Below are 23,706 nucleotides of genomic sequence, written 5' to 3'. Positions count from 1 at the left end.
TATCATCGTCACGATCCCCTTTTTTCCTGGGTCGAAACTCATTTTCTTATTTTTTTTCTCCTTTCTCTGTTTCTTTTAGGAACTCATTTTCTGAATCTCACATTGTTCCTTTGTTTACTTTCTCATTAAGTGACACATACATATTCTCCAGTATAATTATGAGAGAGGATGTGTGAGAATGAATTTTTGAGCTCTTATGTATTTGAGAATGTCTTTATTTTGCCCTAACACTTGCCTGATGGTTTGGTAGTGTACAGAGTTTTCTAGGTTAGTAATTGTTTTCCCCAGAATTTTCAAGGCAGTGCTCCACTGCTCCATCTGTTGTTGTTGACAACATTCTTTTACACATGGTCTATTTTCTCTCTCTAGAAGCTCTTCAAATATTGTTATATGCAGAGTTCTAGGATTTTATAAAGCACTTAGTGTAGTTCTTTCCTTATTTACTAGGTATTAGGTTAATTATCTGGATACTCATACTCTACTATTCTGGGAAATTTTCTTTTGTTTTATTTTTCCTGATGAATTTCTCCCTTTTATTTTTCCTTTCTGGAATTTTAGTACTCAGTACTGGAACCTCATGAATTAATACCCTATCACCTCTTCGACTTTTGTCCCACTTTCTGAGGTTTCTAAGCTCACCTTCCACTTCTGTTCAATATTTTAAACTTCCACTATAATATTCGTGATTTCCAAAAGTTTTCTTTTTTTAGTCTTTTTTTCTTAAGATCTTTAGAAATTTCATGTTACGTCTGAAACATTTATATTAACATATTTCCATACAAATAACCCAATGAAAGTTTAGTATTACTTGTTTTGTTTTTTTTTATACTGCAGGTTCTTGTTAGTCATCAATTTTATACACATCAGTGTATACATGTCAATCCCAATCGCCCAATTCAGCACACCACCATCTCCACCCCACCGCAGTTTTCCCCCCTTAGTGTCCATATGTCTGTTCTCTACATCTGTGTCTCAACTTCTGCCCTGCAAACCGGCTCACCTGTACCATTTTTCTAGGTTCCACATCATGCGTTAATATACGATATTTGTTTTTCTCTTTCTGACTTACTTCACTCTGTATGACAGTCTCTAGATCCATCCAAGTCTCAGCAAATGATTCAATTTCGTTCCTTTTTATGGCTGAGTAATATTCCATTGTATATATGTACCACAATTTCTTTAACCATTCGTCTGTCGATGGGCATTTAGGTTGCTTCCATGGCCTGGCTATTGTAAATAGTGCTGCAATGAACATTGGGGCGTATGTGTCTTTTTGAATTATGGTTTTCTCTGGGTATACGCCCATTAGTGGGATTGCTGGATCATATGGTAAATCTATTTTTAGTTTTTTAAGGAACCTCCATACTGTTCTCCATAGTGGCTGTATCAATTTACATTCCCACCAACAGTGCAAGAGGGTTCCCTTTTCTCCACACCCTCTCCAGCATTTGTTGTTTGTAGATTTTCTGATGATGCCCATTCTAATTGGTGTGAGGTAATACCTCATTGTAGTTTTGATTTGCATTTCTCTAATAATTAGTGAAGTTGAGCATCTTTTCATGTGCTTCTTGGCCATCTGTATGTCTTCTTTGGAGAACTGTCTATTTAGGTCTAGTGCCCATTTTTGGATTGGGTTGTTTGTTTCTTTAATATTGAGCTGAATGAGCTGTTTATATATTTTGGAGATTAATCCTTTGTCCATTGATTCATTTGCAAATATTTTCTCCCATTCTGAGGGTTGTCTTTTCGTCTTGTTTATGGGTTTCCTTTGCTGTGCAAAAGCTTTGAAGTTTCATTAGGTCCCATTTGTTTGTTTTTGTTTTTATTTCCATTACTCTAGGAGGTGGATCAAAAAAGATCTTCCTGTGATTGATGTCAAACAGTGTTCTTCCTATGTTTTCCACTAAGAGTTTTATAGTGTCCGGTCTTACATTTAGGTCTCGAATCCATTTTATTTTTGTGTATGGTGTTAGGGAGTGTTCTAATTTCATTCTTTTACATGTAGCTGTCCAGTTTTCCCAGCACTACTTATTGAAGAGACTGTCTTTTCTCCATTGTATATCTTTGCCTCCTTTGTCATAGATTAGTTGACCGTAGGTGTGTGGGTTTATCTCTGGGCTTTCTATCTTGTTCCATTGATCTATGTTTCTGTTTTTGTGCCAGTACCATATTGTCTTGATTACTGTAGCTTTGTAGTATAGTCTGAAGTCAGGGAGTCTGATTCCTCCAGCTCCGTTTTTTTCCCTCAAGACTGCTTTGGCTATTCGGGTCTTCTGTGTCTCCATACAAATTTTAAGATGATTTGTTCTAGCTCTGTAAAAAATGCCATTGGTAATTTGATAGGGATTGCATTGAATCTGTAGATTGCTTTGGGTAGTATAGTCATTTTCACAATGTTGATTCTTCCAATCCAAGAACATGATATATCTCTCCATCTGTTGGTATCATCTTTAATTTCTTTCATCAGTGACTTATAGTTTTCTGCATACAGGACTTTTGTCTCCCTAGGTAGGTTTATTCCTAGGTATTTTATTCTTTTTGTTGCAATGGTAAATGGGAGTGTTTCCATAATTTCTCTTTCAGATTTTTCATCATTAGTGTATAGGAATGCAAGAGATTTCTGTGCATTAATTTTGTATCCTGCAACTTTACCATATTCATTAATTAGCTCTAGCAGTTTTCTGGTGGCAGTTTTAGGATTCTCTATGTATAGTATCATGTCATCTGCAAACAGTGACAGTTTTACTTCTTCTTTTCCAATTGGTATTCCTTTTATTTCTTTTTCTTCTCTGATTGCCGTGGCTAGGACTTCCAGAACTATGTTGAATAACAGTGGTGAGAGTGGACATTCTTGTCTCGTTCCTGATCTTAGAGGAAATGCTTTCAGTTTTTCACCATTGAGAATGATGTTTGCTGTGGGTTTGTCGTATATGGCCTTTATTATGTTGAGGAAAGTTCCCTCTATGCCCACTTTCTGGAGAGTTTTTATCATAAATGGGTGTTGAATTTTGTCAAAAGCTTTTTCTGCATCTATTGAGATGATCATATGGTTTTTATTCTTCAATTTGTTAATATGGTGTATCACACTGATTGATTTGCGTATATTGAAGAATCTTTGCATCCCTGGAATAAATCCCACTTGATTGTGGTGTATGATCCTTTTAATGTGTTGTTGGATTCTGTTTGCTAGTATTTTGTTGAGGATTTTTGCATCTATATTCATCAGTGATATTGGTCTGTAATTTTCTTTTTTTGTAGTATCTTTGTCTGGTTTTGGTATCAGGGTGATGGTGGCCTCACAGAATGAGTTTGGGAGTGTTCTTTCCTCTGCAATTTTTTGGAAGAGTTTGAGAAGGATGGCTGTTAGCTCTTCTCTAAATGTTTGATAGAATTCACCTGTGAAGCCATCTGGTCCTGGACTTCTGTTTGTTGGAAGATTTTTAATCACAGTTTCAATTTCATTACTTGTGATTGGTCTGTTCATATTTTCTGTTTCTTCCTGGTTCAGTCTTGGAAGGTCATATCTTTCTAAGAATTTGTCCATTTCTTCCAGGTTGTCCATTTTATTGGCATAGAGTTGCTTGTAGTAGTCTCTTAGGATGTTTTGTATTTCTGCAGTGTCTGTTGTAACTTCTCCTTTTTCATTTCTAATTTTATTGATTTGAGTCCTCTCCCTCTTTTTCTTGATGAGTCTGGCTAATGGCTTATCAATTTTGTTTATCTTCTCAAAGAACCAGCTTTTAGTTTTATTGATCTTTCCTATTGTTTTCTTTGTTTCTGTTTCATTCATTTCTGCTCTGATCTTTATGATTTCTTTCCTTCTGCTAACTTTGGGTTTTGTTTGTTCTTCTTTCTCTAGTTCCTTTAGGTGTAAGGTTAGATTGTTTACTTGAGATTTTTCTTGTTTCTTTAGGTAGGCTTGTATAGCTATAAACTTCCCTCTTAGAACTGCTTTTGCTGCATCCCATAGCTTTTGGATCGTCGTGTGTTCATTGTCATTTGTCTCTAGGTATTTTTTAATTTCCTCTTTGATTTCTTCAGTGATCTCTTGGTTATTTAGTAACGTATTGTTTAGCCTCCATGTGTTTGTGTTTTTTACGTTTTTTTCCCTGTAATTCATTTCTAATCTCATAGCATTGTGGTCAGAAAAGATGCTTGATATGATTTCGATTTTCTTAAATTTACTGAGGCTTGATTTGTGGCCCAAGATGTGATCTATCCTGGAGAATGTTCCGTGCACACTTGAGAAGTACGTGTAATCTGCTGTTTTTGGATGGAATGTCCTATAAATATCAATTAAATCTATCTGTTCTATTGTGCCATTTAAAGCTTCTGTTTCCTTATTTATTTTCATTTTGGATGATCTGTCCATTGGTGTAAGTGAGGTGTTAAAGTACCCCACTATTTTTGTGTTACTATCAATTTCCTCTTTTATAGCTGTTAGCAATTGCCTTATGTAATGAGGTGCTCCTATGTTGGGTGCATATATATTTATAATTGTTATAGCTTCTTCTTGGATTGATCCCTTGATCATTATGTAGTGTCCTTCCTTGTCTCTTGTAACATTCTTTATTTTAAAGTCTATTTTATCTAATATGAGTATAGCTACTCCAGCTTTCTTTTGATTTCCATTTGCATGGAATATCTTTTTCCACCCCCTCACTTTCAGTCTGTATGTGTCCCTAGGTCTAAAGTGGGTCTCTTATAGACAACATATATATGGGTCTTGTCTTTGTATCCATTCAGCAAGCCTGTGTCTTTTGGTTGGAGCATTTAATCCATTCACATTTAAGGTAATTATCGATATGTATGTTCCTATGACCATTTTCTTAATTGTTTTGGGTTTGTTTTTGTAGGTCCTTTTCTTCTCTTGTGTTTCCCACTTAGAGAAGTTCCTTTGGCATTTGTTGTAGACCTGGTTTGGTGGTGCTGAATTCTCTTAGCTTTTGCTTGTCTGTAAAGCTTTTGATTTCTCCATCAAATCTGAATGAGATCCTTGCTGGGTAGAGTAATCTTGGTTGTAGGTTCTTCCCTTTCATCACTTGAAGTATATCATGCCACTCCCTTCTGGCTTGTAGAGTTTCTGCTGAGAAATCAGCTGTTAACCTTATGGGAGTTCCCTTGTATGTTATTTGTCGTTTTCCCCTTGCTGCTTTCAATAATTTTTCTTTGTCTTTAATTTTTGCCAATTTGATTACTATGTGTCTCGGCGTGTTTCTCCTTGGGTTTATCCTGTATGGGACTCGCTGTGCTTCCTGGACTTGGGTGGCTATTTCCTTTCCCATGTTAGGGAAGTTTTCAATTATAATCTCTTCAAATATTTTCTCTGGTCCTTTCTCTCTTCTCCTTCTGGAACCCCTATAATGCGAATCTTGTTGCGTTTAATGTTGTCCCAGACGTCTCTTAGGCTGTCTTCATTTCTTTTCATTCTTTTTTCTTTAGTTTGTTCCGCAGCAGTGAATTCCACCATTCTGTCTTCCAGGTCACTTATCCATTCTTCTGCCTCAGTTATTCTGCTATTGATTCCTTCTAGTGTAGTTTTCATTTCAGTTATTGTATTGTTCATCTCTGTTTGTTCTATAATTCTTCTAGGTCTTTGTTAAACATTTCTTGCATCTTCTCGATCTTTGCCTCCATTCTTATTCTGAGGTCCTGGATCTTCTTCACTATCATTATTCTGAATTCTTTTTCTGGAAGGTTGCCTATCTCCACTTCATTTAGTTGTTTTTCTGAGGTTTTATCTTGTTCCTTCATCTGGTACGTAGCCCTCTGCCTTTTCATCTTGTCTATCTTTCTGTGAATGTGGTTTTTGTTCCACAGGCTGCAGGATTATAGTTTTTCTTGCTTCTGCTGTCTGCCCTCTGGTGGTTGAGGCTATCTAAGAGGCTTGATGGGAGGCTCTGGTGGTGGGTAGAGCTGACTGTTGCTGTGGTGGTCCTAGTCTTTTCTTGTTTCATTGATGAAATATCCCTTCTCTTATCTCTGAGGATATTAATTTTCAAGTAGTTCCCTGTTTCCCAGCACTGGGTTTCTATCAGGTTCCTTTCCTTTGTCTCTTTATTGATCTCTATTATATTGGAGGTTCCCTCAAATCTCTGGTGATCCTTGATTGTTTGCGGGACACTAAAATACTGATTGAAGATGATGTGGATGGGTGGTCAGTGCCTTTCAATGGCTTTCACTGTAAGGTGATCAAGCACAGATCTGGCTATTTCATTCAGAGACACCCAAATGGCAGTATCTCCAAGTCTTTTAGGCAAGACAGTATCTTGGAAGGTACCTTCTATCTCCCACTTTCGGAACAAGCAAGATTGCAAGCGCTTTGGGAAATGATCATGGGTAGGGAACTAGAGGTCTCAACATCTGACTTAATTTCCTTTTCTTTACTCTGTTGTTTCCTCTACCCTCATTTCTGCTACAGTTTAATCTGGTTCAACCACTCATTCTAGAGAGTAAGCCTCCAGTCTTTGCCTGCATAGACTCCTTCCCCTACACTAGCCAGAAATCTGCAGGATAAACTGCTCCTTTAAAAAAATTTAACCAATTCTGTTTTTCAGCACAACCGCATATACCTGCTTTCAGAGATAATAGAGGCCCCCAGACCCTTGATTCTTAACCCTACTCTCTCCATGAAAGGTTTGGGCTTCAGCTTTCTGCTAAGACAATTTACCATTCACCTCAAACAACCATTTTCAATCTTCTATTTTATGGACATCTCTTATCTGCTGTCCCTTCTCTCTAGTTCTCTTATCTTTTTGGCTTTAAATTTTTATTTTCTTTTCATTCCTTTATGGTCATTTCCATAGGGTTCTAGGAGGGATAAGAAAATTAAACAGGTGCTCAATCTGTTATGCTTAACTGGAAGCTTATCTTATTTTTTTGAATTCAGTATATCCCAAAAGATGTTTCATGACATCTTTTTCTACAATACGAACCAGTATAACAAAGGCTCTGAGCTTAGAGCCTAGTACTTGGCACCCAATGAAAGTTTGATTAATTGATTCCAAATTAATAGAGCCATAATTAAATGGATCTAGCATGTACCTAAGGAAGTACTCCATTAAGAAATGCCTTAAAAGGGGATACTTTTTATAAACTACATCAATTATAAAGTATTAGCCCAAACCAAAGATTATTATGTTCATTCCAAGAACAAAGTACATAAAGGAGTTTAAATTAAAAAAGAAGTATGTAGGGAGGATGGGAGGGAGATGCAAGAGGGAGGAGATATGGGGATATATGTATATGTATAGCTGATTCACTTTGTTATAAAGCAGAAACTAACACACCATTGTAAAGCAATTATACTCCAATAAAGATGTTAAAAAAAAAAAAGTATGGCAACTCAGTTATCTAGTATGACTGAAGAATGAAAATGATATTTTCTTAACAAATTCTCCAAAAGGTATGCTGTCTAATCTTTCACAATACCTCCAGTGACGCAACACCATCTTCATTAAACGAAGAAAGTAAATTAAACAGTTTATATAATTTATTAGAGCCACAGATGATTTAACAGAAAAACTAGTACAAAACCCAAGTGGCTCAACTTCCAATAAAATTATCTATTAGGCCTGCTGAAGTTTTAACTAATGTTATACTAATAATTTCTAATCCAGATAAAAGAATTTCACAATTTCATACACTCTATACATTAGTTTGAGTTTGTATAATATAAAGATAATAAATTAAGGGAGAAAGTAACACATGAATGTTCAAAGAAGAGCCCCTTCCCACTTGGAAAAACTTGAAAAAATTAAAGACACTAAACCGCATTGCTTCTGAAATCTAGCCAAGCAATCATAAAAAGACAGATAATATTTTCTCAAGAAGTTCTTTCATAAAAATAAATTTAAATTATCCTTTGGGCACCATGGTTCCTGCTCAGTCTAACTAGGTAAATACATAAAAATGTTCTTAATTTGCACAACTTCCCATTAACTCTACCTTCACCTTAACTTTCATCTTAGTTCCTTGCTCAGTCATCAAATGCCTACATTTAAGAGTCCAAGGTTGCTTCTCTTTTGCATGATAGGTTCATTATTGCCTCTAAACTTTGAGACAATTACAAGTAACTTTACAGATTCTCCTAGTCTTCTAATGAGGCAGTTTGTTAATAAATGATATCTAAGAAATCTCAATGTGAAAATTAAAGGTTAAAACCCTTAAAGGTTCTATTCCTCTAGTTATGATTTATAAACTTTAGTCTGAAAAAAAACAAAAACAAAAACAAAACCTGTTCTCTATTACATTTATGAAAGGAAACACAAAATAATCAAAGTTAATTACAAAGTTAATTGGTCTGCTAAGTAGGGAGCAGTCTGCTATTTATATCGAGCCATTAGAAAAAGGTGATAATTTGAGTTATAAAGCTTGTAGACAACCACAAAGTGAGAGGCTTAAGGTAACATTAATAATACCATACTTTAGCATTATTCTGCAATGGGAAGAGGCATTAGACATAGAGTCAGAAGACTGGATCAAATTCTGTCTGCTCCAACTGTGTGATCTTGGCCAAGATAGTCAGCCTTTTAAAATTGTTTTAAAGTTTATAATTATGAATGATTTTGAACATTCCATAAAGTACAAAAAATGACACCTACAGGGCAGATTTAACTGTTAACATTTAGTTATTTTACTTTTATATTAATCTTTGTTTCAGTCTCTTTGCCTTCAAGAGAAAACTACTTTCCTAAAACTGTCTTTTATTTTCATGCATCTTTTTATTACTGAAGCTTTCTGAAGTCTGTTTGCTGTCTGTTACAGGCATAGATCAGTTACCTTTTATCATCAGGTAGCTACAGCCAAGGACAATCAAATACTAAGTACTTAATTACCATTACCACTTTGTATGATACCCTGGAAAATGCCATACAGAAAACATAACTATTCACAACTTAAAATCTTACTAGAAAAAAAAGCCGCAAAACAAGCTAATATACTTTATTTCATTGAAGTTAACTGTAAGAACTTGAATTATTTTATGCACCACTATCAGGGGAAAATGGCCAATTAAATTCTCATAGTACATTTTTTTTAATTACAGAAAATTTCAAACAAACACAAAATACAGCGAATAGCATAATGAAACTCCATTATACCCATATCCCCGCCTCCACAATTATTCACATCCACTGTTAATTTATCTACTACCTTCTCAAGTCATTTTGAAACAAATTCTAGACATCATATCATTTTAATGCACAACTATTTCAGTAAATAACTAACTCTAAAATATAAGTGTTCTTTGGGGAAAAAAATAACATTAATACCATTATTACAAGTAAACAAACAAAAAACCTCCAATAACTCAATACCAAACACCTAAAGTTCAACTTTCCCCAACTGTCCTTAAAGTTTTATATATATATATATTTTACTTTCTGTTTACAACATGTCACAATAAGGATCCAAATAATCCAACTGTGACTAGTTGAATCTTTCTTTTGTCTCTTTTAATCTACAGGTTCCCTCTCCCACTTTTAAACTCCTTGGAACTTTTTGACAGAAGAAACCAGGTCATTTGTCTGTGGTCTACATTTTGTTGATTGCATCTCCTTCTTGTCACTTAACATGCATCTCTGTCTCTTGTATGTCTTATAAATTAGTAGTTAGATTTCTTAATCAGATGCAGGTTTTTGTTTTTTGGGTTTCTTTTTTCTTTTCTTTTCTTTGGCACACTACTGCATATTTGTAGTTACTTACTTCCATAAGGAAATGTTTAATGTTTGGCTGTCTCTTGGGATGCTAACAGCCATTGCTGATCACTGCCTAGAACTATTAATTCATTAAAGTTTACAAAATGCTGATATTCGAATTCCATAATCTTCAATTAGTTGCAGAACTATTTCCATAAAAAATAAACTTTCCTTTACTACCTGTTCAATTACCTTGATGTACAGTCTATATACAAAAGGCAAGGTAGATGCTTGTATCTTTCCTTTCATATATTGGTTTTAAAAATGAGTTAACTTCCTAGCATCCTCTAAAATAGACCAATTTGTGTTTGTTTACTTATAAGGTAGCATGATGAACTCATGAACTTAAACATATCTGACAGGTTTTAATAACTGTCCTTGACAGTTACTGAAGTTATTATCCTCTTCATGCTCAGATCGTTCCATTTTTGGCTAGAGGGAGCCCAATCTAGTTGATTCTTGAGACTTTTTGTTACAATCCTAGCACTGCTTTGAAAGTTTCCTTGCCTTCTGTTAAGAAAAAAATGTTCTAGGCACATCTTATTTATTTACTATCTCAAACCTGGAAACAGTCATTTATTTCAAGGAGGCCTGGTTCTTTTATTAGGAAATGTTATTTGGAGAACACAATCTCTGCATCAGAGTTGGGTCACAGTCATTTCTTATCACTTAGAAATTTTATTTCAGAATTACTGAAAGAGCTGTTTTTGACCTTGTAGTCGGCTGAAGGTGTCACCCCTGAGACCCCCCACCCCAAAATTCATGTCCACTTAGAACCTCAGATTATGACATTTAGAAATACGGTCATGGCATACGCAATTAAAAGTAAGATTGACATGAGATCATACTGGATTAGAGTAGGGACTAAATCCAATGAGTGTGTCCTTATCAGAGACAAACAATGACACAGAGGGAAACACAATAGTAGAGACCATATGAAGACAGAAGCAGAGATTCCAGTGATGCCGCTACAAGCCAAAGAATGCCAAGGATTGCCAGGAACCACCAGAAATTAGGGAAAGGCAAGGAAAGAATCTTCCCTAGATCCTACGGAGGGAGCATGGGTCTGCCAACAGCTTGACTTCAGACTTCTAACCTCTAGAAGAGTGAGGAAATAAGTTTCTGTTGTTTTAAGCCACCAAGTTGTAATGAATTTTTTACAGCAGCCCTAGGAAACTAATATAGACTTAGGTACAGTTTTTAATTGACTAATAAAAGTGAATATATAGGCATAATAAATTGGTTAAGGCATTCATAAAACTTCTTTACATGCAAAATCCAACTTTTTCTAATTACTTTTCAACCCAAGTTTGTTGATGACCATTTTTCACACAATATCATCCTCTATGCTATCAAGAACAGTGGTGATTTGTGGAGAATACAGTCAATAAATTATGTAATATCTTTGTATGGTGACAGATGGTAAATGGATTTATCATGGTGATCATTTTGAAATGTATAGAAATATCAAATCATTATGTGTGTACCAGGAACTAATACAGTGTTGTAGGTCAATTATACTTCAAAAACAAACAAACAAACTCATAGAAAAAGAGCTCAGACTTGTGGTTACCAGAGATGAAGGGTGAGAGGAGGGGGAATTGATGAAGGTAGTCAAAAGGTGCAGACTTCCAGTTATAGGACAAATAAGTACTAGGGATGTAACATACAACATGATAAATATAATTAACACCACTGTATGTTATACATCAAAGTTGTTAAGAGAGTAAATCCTAAGAGTTCTCATTACAAGGAAACAAATTTGTTTCTATTTCTTTAATGTATCTATATGAGATGATGTTCACTAAACTTACTGTGATAATCATTTCATGATGTATGTAACTCAAAACATTATGCTGTATACATTAAACTTACACAGTGCTGTATATATCAATTATTATCTCAATAAAACTGGAAGAAAAAAAAAGAACAGTGGTGATTCCTCAGGAAATCCATACAAGAACTAAATCATTGGTGCTGGCCTCTTATATTGGCCTTGCAATTAAGTATGTATTTAATAGAATTAGCCAACTTATGACTTTCTTGGGAATGTTGGTGCATGTGTCTGATGAATTTCCCCCAATTCTCTCTCAGAGGTCTAGGGGTTAAGAAAATTCCAGGATTATCTATGGATCTTCTCCCAAATTTCTGCTATCTATTCTCCAGATTTAATGACAGCACTTTGTATGTTCATACAGTCACAGGCAGTGACAACTATGCAGCTGCTTGGTCAACAGTGATCATACGGGACAAATGATAAGATAGAATCCCACTTCAGAGATGCTAGAATGGAGGGAAAAAAAAAAAAGGGTTCTCAGAATTGATCAAGTAAGGCGTATACTAAATGAGTCATAAAGACAAAAAGAAACACAACTTGAGAAAAAAGAGACAGCTCTAGAATTTTTCTAACAGGTATTTAGCTTCCTATCTTTTTGGAATAACTTTTACCAAGTTTTCCTAAAATGGTTTCACCACATTGTAATCCAGTGGAAAAAAACCTTTAATGGTATCTTTTTACATAACATTACTCCTTATAAGATAATATGCAGAAATTTTAGCTTTATTGCTCAACTCTCTATGACAGCCTCAACCTTCCTTTCCAGTCTTATTTCTGATCATGGTCTTTATTAACATTTTTGCCCAAACTCGAGAGTGGGGAAAGAAATGATAACTGGAAGAAACCATCAATTTGACTTAAGCGCCAAACACTAATTCACATATCAACATGAACCAATTACCACTAAAACAATCTAAAGATGAAAAAATCTTTTGCATATGACATGCAAACGTCCATATTTTTTCAGCGCATCTCTACTTGGTTGTAGAGTAAGCATCTTACATGTCCAAAAGAGAAATCTTTATTATACCATCCCAAACATTCTATTAGCCTTCCCCATCTCAGTAATTGGCAACTCCATTTTAACAGTTGTTCAGGCCAGGACTTTAGTCTCACCCTTGACTTCTTTACCTCACATCCAATTCATCAGCAAATCCTTTTAATTTCACCTCTGAAATACAACATTTACAGAATTGAGCCACTTCTCACCACTTCCACTAATATCTTCCTGGCCCAACCCACCATAATCTGTGGCCTGGAATACAGCCACCAAACTAGTCTCTCAGTCCTCCTATGAGGACCTTGCCCTCCTATGAACTATTCTCTCCTTAACAGCCAGAGATCCTTTAATAATATGTCAGTCCATACTATCCCTGAAAATGCTTGCCATTTAGGAGGCCCTAAATGACCTCCCAGCCAATGGCTTAACTCTTCCTCCTCCATCTACGTAACTCAATTGTTCTAGTCATACTGACCTCCGTGCTATTCTCTGAACATACCATGATTGCTCCTGTCTCAAGGCTTTTGCACTTGCTCTTCCCTCTCCTGCAACACTCTAGATACATTTATGGCTTGATCCCTTACTTATTCTAGATTGCTGTTCAAATATAATCTAATCCAAGAGGCTTTCCCTGATGCCTTATATAATCACCTCCAGAATGTCATCATCCTTTGTCCCTTTACCCTACTTTATTCTTCTCTGAAGCACATATAACACCTGTCATATTATACATTTATCTCTTTATTGTCCACAAAAGAAACTCTGTTAGCAAGCACTTTGTCTCTTTTGTGCTACAACCCTAAGAGTCCAGAGCTGCTTCAGAGTCTGTTGAATGAATGAGTTCATCTCAATTCCCTTTTGCTCTCCTAGTATGAACTTATACTGAGTATGTGCTGAGTATGGATTTAGAATTTACACCTGAATAATCTTCATTAAACACGATAACTAAATGTAAGCTAACTATTTCATCAGGTACATAATCTATCTCAATGCTGGAATAAAAACTGGCTAAGTAAGATGTATTAAACTCCACAAGTAAAAAGCAACAACACGGAAAAAATCTAAATGGGTAATCAGTAAGTACCCAATACCCTTCAACTCAATCCAGACTTGTTCAGTTAAGACATCTGCTCATAATTACATGATAGGTATTAGTACTCTTGTTCTACCCACTCATAAAGTATAAGGAATATTCTGCCTATCCTAAACCAAACAAATGACTTCAGGCATCTTAACATAAGCAGACATGGCATTAAGTTACAGGCCTTGGATAATGTTAACCTTCTGGCAGGAAATATGTTTTTTAAGAACTATAATTTAAAATTACCTATTCAAAATTTTAAAACTCCCAACAAACAAAAGTCCAGGACCAGACGGCTTCTCAGGTGAATTCTACCAAACGCTGAGAGAAGAGTTAACATCTACCCCTCTCAAACTATTCCAAAAAACTGCAGAGGAAGTAACGTTTCCAAGGCCAGCAACCCTATTACCAAACCAGACAAAGATATCACAAAAAAAGACAATTAAAGGCCAATATCACTGCTGAACATACACCCAAAAATACTCAACAAAATAATGGCAAACCAAATTCAACAGTATAGTAAAACAATCATATATGCCACGATCAAGTGGGATTTATCTCAGGGATGAAAGAATGGTTCAATATCCACAAATCAATCCATGTGATACTCATTAACAAATTGAAGAATAAAAACCATATAATAATCTCAATAGCTGCAGAAAAGCTTTCAAAAAAAGTTCAACATCCCTTTATGATAAAAACTCAATAAAGTGGGTATAGAGGGACCACACCTCAACATAATAAAGGCCATATATGACAAACCCACAGAGAACATCACACTCAGTGGTGAAATGCTGAAAGCATTTTCCTCTAAGATCAGGAACAAGACAAAGATGCCCACTCTCGCTACTATCATTCAAAGTAATTTTGGAAGTCCTAGCCACGCAATCAGACAAGAAAAAGAAACAAAAGGCATCCAAATTGGAAAGAAAGAAGGAAAACTGTCACTGTTTGCAGATGACATGATATTATACGTAGAAAATCCTAAAGGCGCCACCAAATATCTACTGGAACTCATCAATGAATTTGGTAAATTTGCAGGATATAAAATTAATATGCAGAAATCTGTTGCACTTCTCTACCCTAACAACAAACTATCAGAAAGACAAATTAAGAAAACAATCCCATTCAAAATCCCATCAAAAAGAATAAAATACCTAGGAATAAATCTAACTAAGGAGGTAAAAGATCTGTACTTGGAAACCTATAAGATGCTGATGAAAGAAACTGAAGACAACACAAACAGATGGAAAGATATATCATGTTCATGGACTGGAAGAATTAATATTGTTAAAATGACCACACTACCCAAGGCAATCTACAGATTCAATGCAATCTCTATCAAAATACCAATGGCATTTTTCACAGAACCAGAACAAATAATTCCAAAATTTGTATGGAAACACAGAAGACACTGAATAGCCAAAACAATCTTGAGAAAGAAGATTAAAGCTAGAGGCATCATATGATCCACCAATTCCATCCCCGGGTATTTATCTGAAGAAAATGAAAACAGTCATTCAAAAAGATATATGCACCTCCATGTTTATTGTAGCATTATTTAAAATAACCAAGATATGGAAGCAACCTAAGTGCCCATCAATAGATGAATGGATAAAGAAGATGTGAGATACACACACACGCACACACATATTCCACACAATGGAATATTACTCAGCCACGAAAAAGAATAAAGCCCTGACATTTGCAACAACATGCAAGGACCTACAGGGAATTATGCTAAGTGAAATAAGTCAGACAGAGAAAGACAAATACTGTATGATATCACTTATACAAACAAAATCATAGAAAAAAAGATCAGATTTGTGGTTACCAGAGGCAGGTGGTGGGGGAAGGAGGAACTGGATAAAGGAAGTAAAAAGGTACAAACTTCAAGTTATAAGATAAATAAGTACTAGGGATGTAATGTACAACATGATAAATATAATTAACACTGCTGTATGTTATACATGAAAGTTGTTAAGAGAGTAAATCCTAAGAGTTTTCATCACAAGGAAAAAAATTTTTTTTCTATTTCTTTAATGTTGTATCTATATGAGATGATGAATGTTCACTAAACTTACCATGGTCATCATTTTATGATGTATGTAAGTCAAATCATTATGCTGTACACTTTAAACTTAGTGCTGTATATGTCATACATAATTTATATATGTAATGTACATAAGTTATGCACATAATTTATATACATAATTTATATATATTTATATGCATAATTTATATATGTATATATATTTATATAATTTATATACATAAATTGGAAGGGAAAAATTAGCTATTCAACTGGCTTACGATATCCACTGAAAACTTGTTTAGTATTTCATATTCTGAATAGTAAAACAAATTCTCAAATCCAAATGAATCAAAGATTCTTATAAATGGCCTTCACTATACTGAAGCACTACAGATTTAAGATTTGCCTATGTTTTTCTGTCTAAAAATAAGTCCAGGCAGGAGATACATACTTAAAGGAAATTACAGTAGTCTTAAAACTAAGATTATCATAGGGAGAGTAGGCCAGATTATCTAGAGAAAATCTATAACATCATTTACTCTTCCTTAGCAGTAAATTTTATATCAGATCCTAGAATTACCAAACAAAGGCTATTCATTAAAAAGGATGCTATTCTACAGCAATGACACAGAAAAACAAAGAAGTTTTGATACCTAAAGTTCTTTAACAAAAGAAAAATGCTTATCTAACCATAAAGTCCTTTTAGTGAAATTCCACTTTAATAGTAAATTATCAAAGACAGACATTCATTAATCTGTAAATCTGGGGTTATCTATAATCCTGAGATCATGTTAATTCAAATAAAAAAGCCAATAACAACAACAACCAAACTTGGTATTCAAACGTATAAAAAATGAAGTTGATTATCATTTAGTTTTAAGAACAATGAATTCATTAATTCTATCTATAAATAGAAATTAATTATAACCTGGCCTGGAAAATAAATGCTCACTTCTCCCTGCTTACAATTAGCCTATAGTAAGTTGTTCTTTGTAACAAGAATAAACCGCTTGAGCTCCAAAGAGGAGTCACAAAGCACTACAGTGTCATTTTTATCAGGCCCTGCTGCAAAACTTTCCTGTATTAGAGAACCATACACTAGACAACAACAAGAGACAGGCATATTTAACTGCTCATTTAGATAAATATGTAAGAAATGCTTTACTTCCAAATAAAGTTTCAAAAAAAACTTTAAAAGTGTGGCTCAAAGCCAAACCACCACTTCCTCTGGGAACCATGAATTAACTTCTCACTGTCACAGGCTTCTCTTGTTACTGCTTAGTTATTGGCCCACAAGGTATTTCATCTCAGTTCCCATAAGGACTTCTGCACTAATGAGTGGAGTAGGACCACAATGTAGGTTGCTAACCAAGTAGTTGGAAAACATCCTTTTCTCCTTTTCCTTCCCAACATACATGCGCGCACACACACACACACACACTCATTCACTCTCCCCTTCCCTCCTTACAGCTGAGCATGAAAACAAAAAGGGCAGGAAACAGTATAAATGACTCCATGAAAGCAATTTATGTAGGACTGAATACAGTGTACAGAGTTCAGTAGAGTTCTGTGCATGACTATTTTCCAAGCCAAAATATTACTTACAAGAACTTTGGCACAAGCATTAAAGTAAGAAACAAAAAAAGGTAGAACACACAAGTAAAAAAGTCACTTACTGTATATCATCTTCAAGTCATAAAGTTTTGCACTTAATAGATCTTCTCTTTTGACTTTTTTTCTGTAAACACCAATAAAGAGATGAAATAAGAGAAAACTGTTACCTTGCTCATTTATTTTCAATCCACTGCCCACCAAATTGAAAGTATTATGCACTGAGTTTTAAATTTTAGCAAAGAAAGCATGATTAGTTGGACTCCCCACTTAGTTGCCACTCCAATGACTGCAATGGAGATTCACTAACAAGAAACAAAACACTCTTGCAATCCCTTTCCCTGGAACTGGGAGAAAGTATCAGAAAGAGGAGTTTTACAGCTTTAGGAGGGAGAGGCAACACTGAATGGCATATTTTCTAAGTGCAGGAAATGAGGCATATGCCTCATAAACATAAGATTGAATGAGAGGAATTCTAAAAACATCCGAAAGACTCCCAAAAAAATGTACGGTAAAAATCTAATAGCTGACAGATTTTCCACCTTGGAAGAAATCATTAAGGGTATGACTTGGTGAGCAAAAGCAAATTATTATTTTGCATTATTATTTTGCATTACATCCCTATACCATCCTTCTACCACAAGTCCTTGAGAAAAAAGTTAAGCATGTGGACTACCTCAGCTCTGTTAGACCCACTGTATGACCCTATCACAGGTCATACAATGATGAGCACTGCACTCTCAGCACGAGCCAAGAGAATTGGGTAATTCTGAAAAAATGTCTATCTATGACATTGTCACAGCCAAGAATAGGAGGTAAATCAATAATGAAGCTAGCAAAAGGTATTTCTTCACTATGCCTGGGAAAAATGTGCTATTTACTATATAACCATAAATGGAAGACTCAACGCTGACTCAGATATAATTAAAAGAAACTGTAAATAAAATTTGCTCTACTGCAGTTATTAACTGGCTTTATGGGTGGGCTCTTGAACTGAGTGTTCCAAGAATCCCTTAAAATCTAAAAACTTCTGTCTCTAAGTATGTTTTCGGATAGTAGTTGTCTATGGTTTTCTTCAGATTACCAAAGAAGTCTATAACTTCCCAAAAGTCTATAACTTCTAAAGAGCTACAGGGTTCTAAATTAGTGGCATGATTCAATAAATCTCAAGGAATATTGTTAACTGTTTTGGTAACTAATATATTTACTCTCTTAAGATATTAGTATTCTGATGAAATGTACTAATGAATCATAGATTTAATTATGACTTTGACAACTTTTGGACAGCTCTAAATATACTTCAGATCAAAAAGGGCTTCAATTTTAAATGTACTGTAACAAGTTATTTTAAGTATTAATAATAAATGAATTTCCAGTACACTACTAATTCAATTTAATTCAAAAATATGTTAATACCTGTTAAACCTGCATACTAAGTATTTCTAGGCAATTATGTTTTAACAATAGCAGTTAAAGAAACAAATCCAAACATGTTTAAAATTTTTTTTAAACAATAAACATTTGTTATAGTAGTAGCAAATGTCTGCTATAACACAGAGAAACAAAATGAGAAAGGTAATAAGTAGTTTCAATTACAACTGTCTCATGAAGAATGTTGTACTATATCTTTAGTTACTTTCTACTTTCTGTCCATAAATACTAGAGCAGTTACTCAAAATGTGGGCTGTGCACCAATGCTTATCCATATTGGTTTGTGATATGTACAAAAAGGCGTAAGCATTCAGAAAATTTTACAGAAATTTTACACTGTTGTAACTTTTATTGTACAAAAATATCGATCTAAAACAAATTAGGAAAAAACTAAAAAAAACTAATGCATCAAAGATAGAGGTCAAATAAATTATATTCTCAGATTTCAGCTGGTCCTTCCTTAACTTATCAAGGGTGTGCTTTAAAAGAAGTAATTAAATACATTTAAACCTCACCTCAAATTAAATACAAAAAACCTCATTTTTTTAAGTAGTTTTTTTTTTTTACTAGCTATCTTCTGGTTCTACACAGTTGGATTCCACTTCTGAAGTTCATCACTAACCTCATACAGCTTTTAGAATTTTCCTGACAGGACAGCTGTTTCTTAAAAGAGCTTTCATTTTTCTTGTCATTTGTTTCTCTCAACTGTCTTTTTATGTGAACCTGTGAGAAAAAGCAAAATCACCTATTCAGACTGATAATCTGGCATTACAAATGATAACCTACACATTTCCCTTGAAAGGACAAAAAATTAAAGAAACAAAATTGTCTGAATGAACGTGCAGCCCAAATACATATGCTTATTAATTCAAGCATGCTAAACTATAAACTTAGTATGTGTGCTAAGCTCTGGGGAAACATAACAGTAAGAGAGGGGCATGTAAATAGATTAAGTGCTCATAACAAATATAAACACAGATCTTTGTATACATGTAGAACTGACTTCGAGGATATCAGAGAAGACTTTAATGAGTAGATGATTTATAAGTCAGTCTTCAAGAATGAGTAGGAATCTGTATAAGGAAAAAAATATTCTAAATGGAGGGAACACAGTTATAAGAAACAGTGAGAAGCCAATGCAGATGGGGAAGAAAAAATTAGCAGGATATGAAGCTGATACAATGTATTAGGACCAGATTGTAAAGGGCCCTGAATAAGAAAATAATTCTATAGGAATCAGAAGATAGAGTTTTAAAAGCATGTGAATGAGATGATCAAATTTGTTTTCTTTGGCAGTGACGTGGAGAATGAACCAGTTAAGGAGAAACTATAAAAGCCAGGAAACTAGAAACAAGTTCTTATAACAGTGTAGATCTATACTGTATGAGACAATAGTCACTAGCCACATACTATTAAGCATGTGAAATGTGGCTGGTTTAAATTGAGATGTACTTGTAAGTGTAAAATATACACCGGATTTCAATGAAAACAACAACAAAAGATAAAATCCTTCAATAAGAATTCTTCTAAAATATTACATGTTGAAATAATACACTAGATATGTTGGATTAAATAAAATATAAAAATTCAATTTAACTGTTTCCTTTTGGTCTTCTAATGTGGCTACTAAAAATTTTATATTATAGCGTGGTTTGTAGTATATTTCTATTGGCAGAACAGGTCTAGATGACAGCATGAGGGCCTACAAAGAGGTAATGAAGCGGGAACAAATTTAAGACATTGTGCAGAAGGAACAGGCAAAAATAAGACAAAGAGAAAAAAATGGAAAACTCCCAGATGTTTTTCATCTGGGTGACTGGGATTATGGTACCATACAACTGGGGTTGGGGGACGGGGCAGGGAATGAGATGAGTTTGGGGTCTGTTAATATTTTGATTCCTTTGGTATTCTAGATGGAGATGTCCAACAAGTGGTTGAAAATATAAGCAACTATATATGACCCATTCGAGTTTAATTGTAAAGGGAAAAGGATAATAAAGATTCAAAAGAAGTAAAAGGGCAAAGGAAGATATTAAGACTATATGGATAATATCACACACAGAATTACCATATGACCCAGCAATCCCACTACTGGGCATATACCCAGAGAAAACCATAATTCAAAAAGACACATGCACCCCAATGTTCACTGCAGCACTATTTACAATAGCCAGGTCATGGAAACAACCTAAATGCCCATCGACAGATGAATGGATAAAGAAGATGTGGTACATATATACAATGTAATATTACTCAGCCATAAAAAGGAACGAAACTGGGTCATTTGTAGAGACGTGGATGCATCTAGAGACTGTCATACAGAGTGAAGTAAGTCAGAAAGAGAAAAACAAATATCGTGTATTAACGCATACATGTGGAACCTAGAAAAATGGTACAGATGTACCGGTTTGCAGTACAGAAATTGAGACACAGATGCAGAGAACAAACGTATGGACACCAAGGGGGAAAGTGGTGGGGGTGGGGTGGTTGGGAGGTGGGGTGTGGTGTGGTGTGGTGTGATGAATTGGGAGATTGGGATTGACAGGTATACACTGATGTGTATAAAATGGATGACTAACAAGAAGCTGCTGTATAAAAAAATAAAATAAAATTCAAAAATTCAAAAAAAAAATATGGATAATATCACACATGATAGGAAATACCTTTATGTTTGACAACATTAGATTAACACTCCCCCAAACTTTTAATTTAAGTAACACTCAAACCCTATTAAATAAAACAAATTTTTATTCCAAGCAACACAACAAAATTCACATGAAGCAACAGAACAAAGTTTTACAGAAGAGTATCTTTGGAAGCTAGTTCACGCTAAAGAATCTTCAGCAACATAATATATACAGTCTGGAAAAACAGAACATGTCTTTCAGAGAAGTGTTGCTTTAATTTTGATTATACTATCATACACATATATAATGTCTTATCTTTTCTCCAAGATATATACTAATTTGCATAGATGTCCAGAGTTACACAATTACAACATGCAGTATCTTTTACATACGTCATTTTATTTGAATTGCAATCTCATTTGTACCTTATGTCACTGAGACTTATCTGGAAAAAATATATCAAAACAAATTATAAACACCTACACTGAGAACATCTAACGCTTAAATAGTTTTATGTTGCTTACATGCCCCTTCCTGTTCACAAAGATAGCAACCAAAGTGTTGGTGCTACTTGGGAAGTTTGTTTTTCCCATCAATGGCATCATATATGTATATATTGAGTTTTCTCATTTTTAACTGTATACCATTCCTGACTTACTAATGAGAACCTCAAGAAATCTTTCTTACACATTTCACTTTACGTAAATTACTACTTACTCTCTTTTCCTCTTTTCACTTTTTATTCATTAACTCAGGAATATGTTCCTATTTCTTTCTTCTTCTTTTATTTGTAAGCCAAAAATAAATGTGAATACAAATCATAATCATGGTTCATAATCATAAGTAACATCAGCATGGTATGTGAATCTCAAGATTGTGATTAGGATTAAGCATTACAATAAAATTGTACATAACAAAAGAAGTCATCTGCCCATGACAACCCTGAAACCATGAGAAGTCCCTCTCAAGATCTTCACAAACCCCCTTATTCTTCTCCAATTAAACTCAGTTTCCTTCAAGCACCAGAATTTAAGAACAAAGACACCCTTTTATATTTAATTTTATTTGTTTAATCTTCTCAACATTATATGTTTTTCATGAAAACATAATTTTCAGGTACTCTGGACTTAAGTTTTTGTGGGGGTTTGTCTTTGAATCTAATATTCCATTCAAACATTTCTTCAATGGAAATTAAACACATTAAACTTAAAGTTGAACAATTCACAAATATACTCAAACTGGAAATTTAAAGCAAAATCATCTCAATTAAGTTTAAACAGTTTGTTTTACAAAATAAAATCTAAACCTTACCTTAACACAACCTTCCAATGCACTGAATTTAAACACCGCCTGAAAAGGTTTCCGGTCAATAGGACATGAAGCCAATGTCTGAAAAATGATGAATGAATTACAACTTTACGAATGTCTCTTTAAAACAGATCAAAATTAAACTATAACAAACGCATTTATGGTAAGTTTTTCACCAGAAGAGGAAACAATAGAAAAATAATTTTTTCTTCTTTCAAAGACAAAGATGAAATACTTTCCACCTGTATCACTCCACAAAGTAATAAATACCATAATTTTTAAAATTCATTCAAACGTTTACTGAGCACCTACTGTACGCTAAATAAGTGGAATACAATGATGAACAGAGAGATAAGATCTTTGTTATCAAGATAATACCTATTAAGACTTGCTGCACAGTTGAGTACTACAGCTATAATGAAAGGAAAGCTGGGCTGAAATCATTAGCTCTCTGATCCAAAGCACTTGAGTAACTCTAAATAAGCTGTAAAAGGAATGGCTTGGACAGGTCCCTTATAGATTTTAATATTCTATGACAATATTTTCCCCCAAAATAATTTGGAATAGGCAGTTGTACCAGCAATAAAAAAAAACTGTAGATATGAAGTAAAGGAAGGATTCCTCCGCTGCTCCCTCAGCCATGTAGATGCCCTCTCCGGAAGTAGTTTCTTATGTATCCTTTTGGACATACCCAATGTTTATGCATAATGTGTATCTTTTAAATATAAAATATAATTCAGATGCTGAAGTGAATCTTGTTTTTCTCTTAATTATGTATTTTAAATTGGCTCATATTACTATTTCAGAGCTGTCCCATTCTTAACAGCATGGTATGTCATATAGTTTTAATTTACATTTCCTTTTATGAGTAAGGTTGAAAATATTTCCATGTTTAAGGGCTCTTCAAAGTTCCTTTTCTTTAAACTGTCTATTCATGCCTTTTGCCTAACTTTTTTTATTAGGTTGCTGGTCTTTTTCAAACTGAATTGTAGGCTTTCTTTATAAATTAAGAAAAATTGTCCTTTGTTCACTCTGTAATTCTAAATCATCTTTATCTTGACATAAATATATTTCCTGT

The 23,706-nt window shown here is 34.3% G+C and overlaps 1 protein-coding gene across 4 annotated transcripts in view; it reads right to left on the bottom strand.

Moving 5' to 3' along the window:
* SCAF11 (SR-related CTD associated factor 11) overlaps nt 1-23,706 on the bottom strand; it is a 79,312-nt gene that overhangs the window by 14,934 nt on the left and 40,672 nt on the right. For all 4 annotated transcript variants that reach the window (XM_061204821.1, XM_061204823.1, XM_061204824.1 and 1 more), the window contains 3 exons: nt 22,632-22,709; nt 19,316-19,416; nt 17,328-17,389 (listed from right to left, as the gene is read on the bottom strand). In XM_061204821.1, the coding sequence (XP_061060804.1) occupies nt 17,328-17,389; nt 19,316-19,416; nt 22,632-22,709 (241 nt within the window). The remainder of the gene's footprint in view (nt 1-17,327; nt 17,390-19,315; nt 19,417-22,631; nt 22,710-23,706) is intronic.

Source organism: Eubalaena glacialis, chromosome 11 (genome assembly GCF_028564815.1).
Source record: "Eubalaena glacialis isolate mEubGla1 chromosome 11, mEubGla1.1.hap2.+ XY, whole genome shotgun sequence".
Classification (NCBI taxonomy): domain Eukaryota; kingdom Metazoa; phylum Chordata; class Mammalia; order Artiodactyla; family Balaenidae; genus Eubalaena; species Eubalaena glacialis.
Note: the sequence above shows the minus strand (reverse complement) of the source record. Positions and strands in the feature narration are given on the sequence as shown.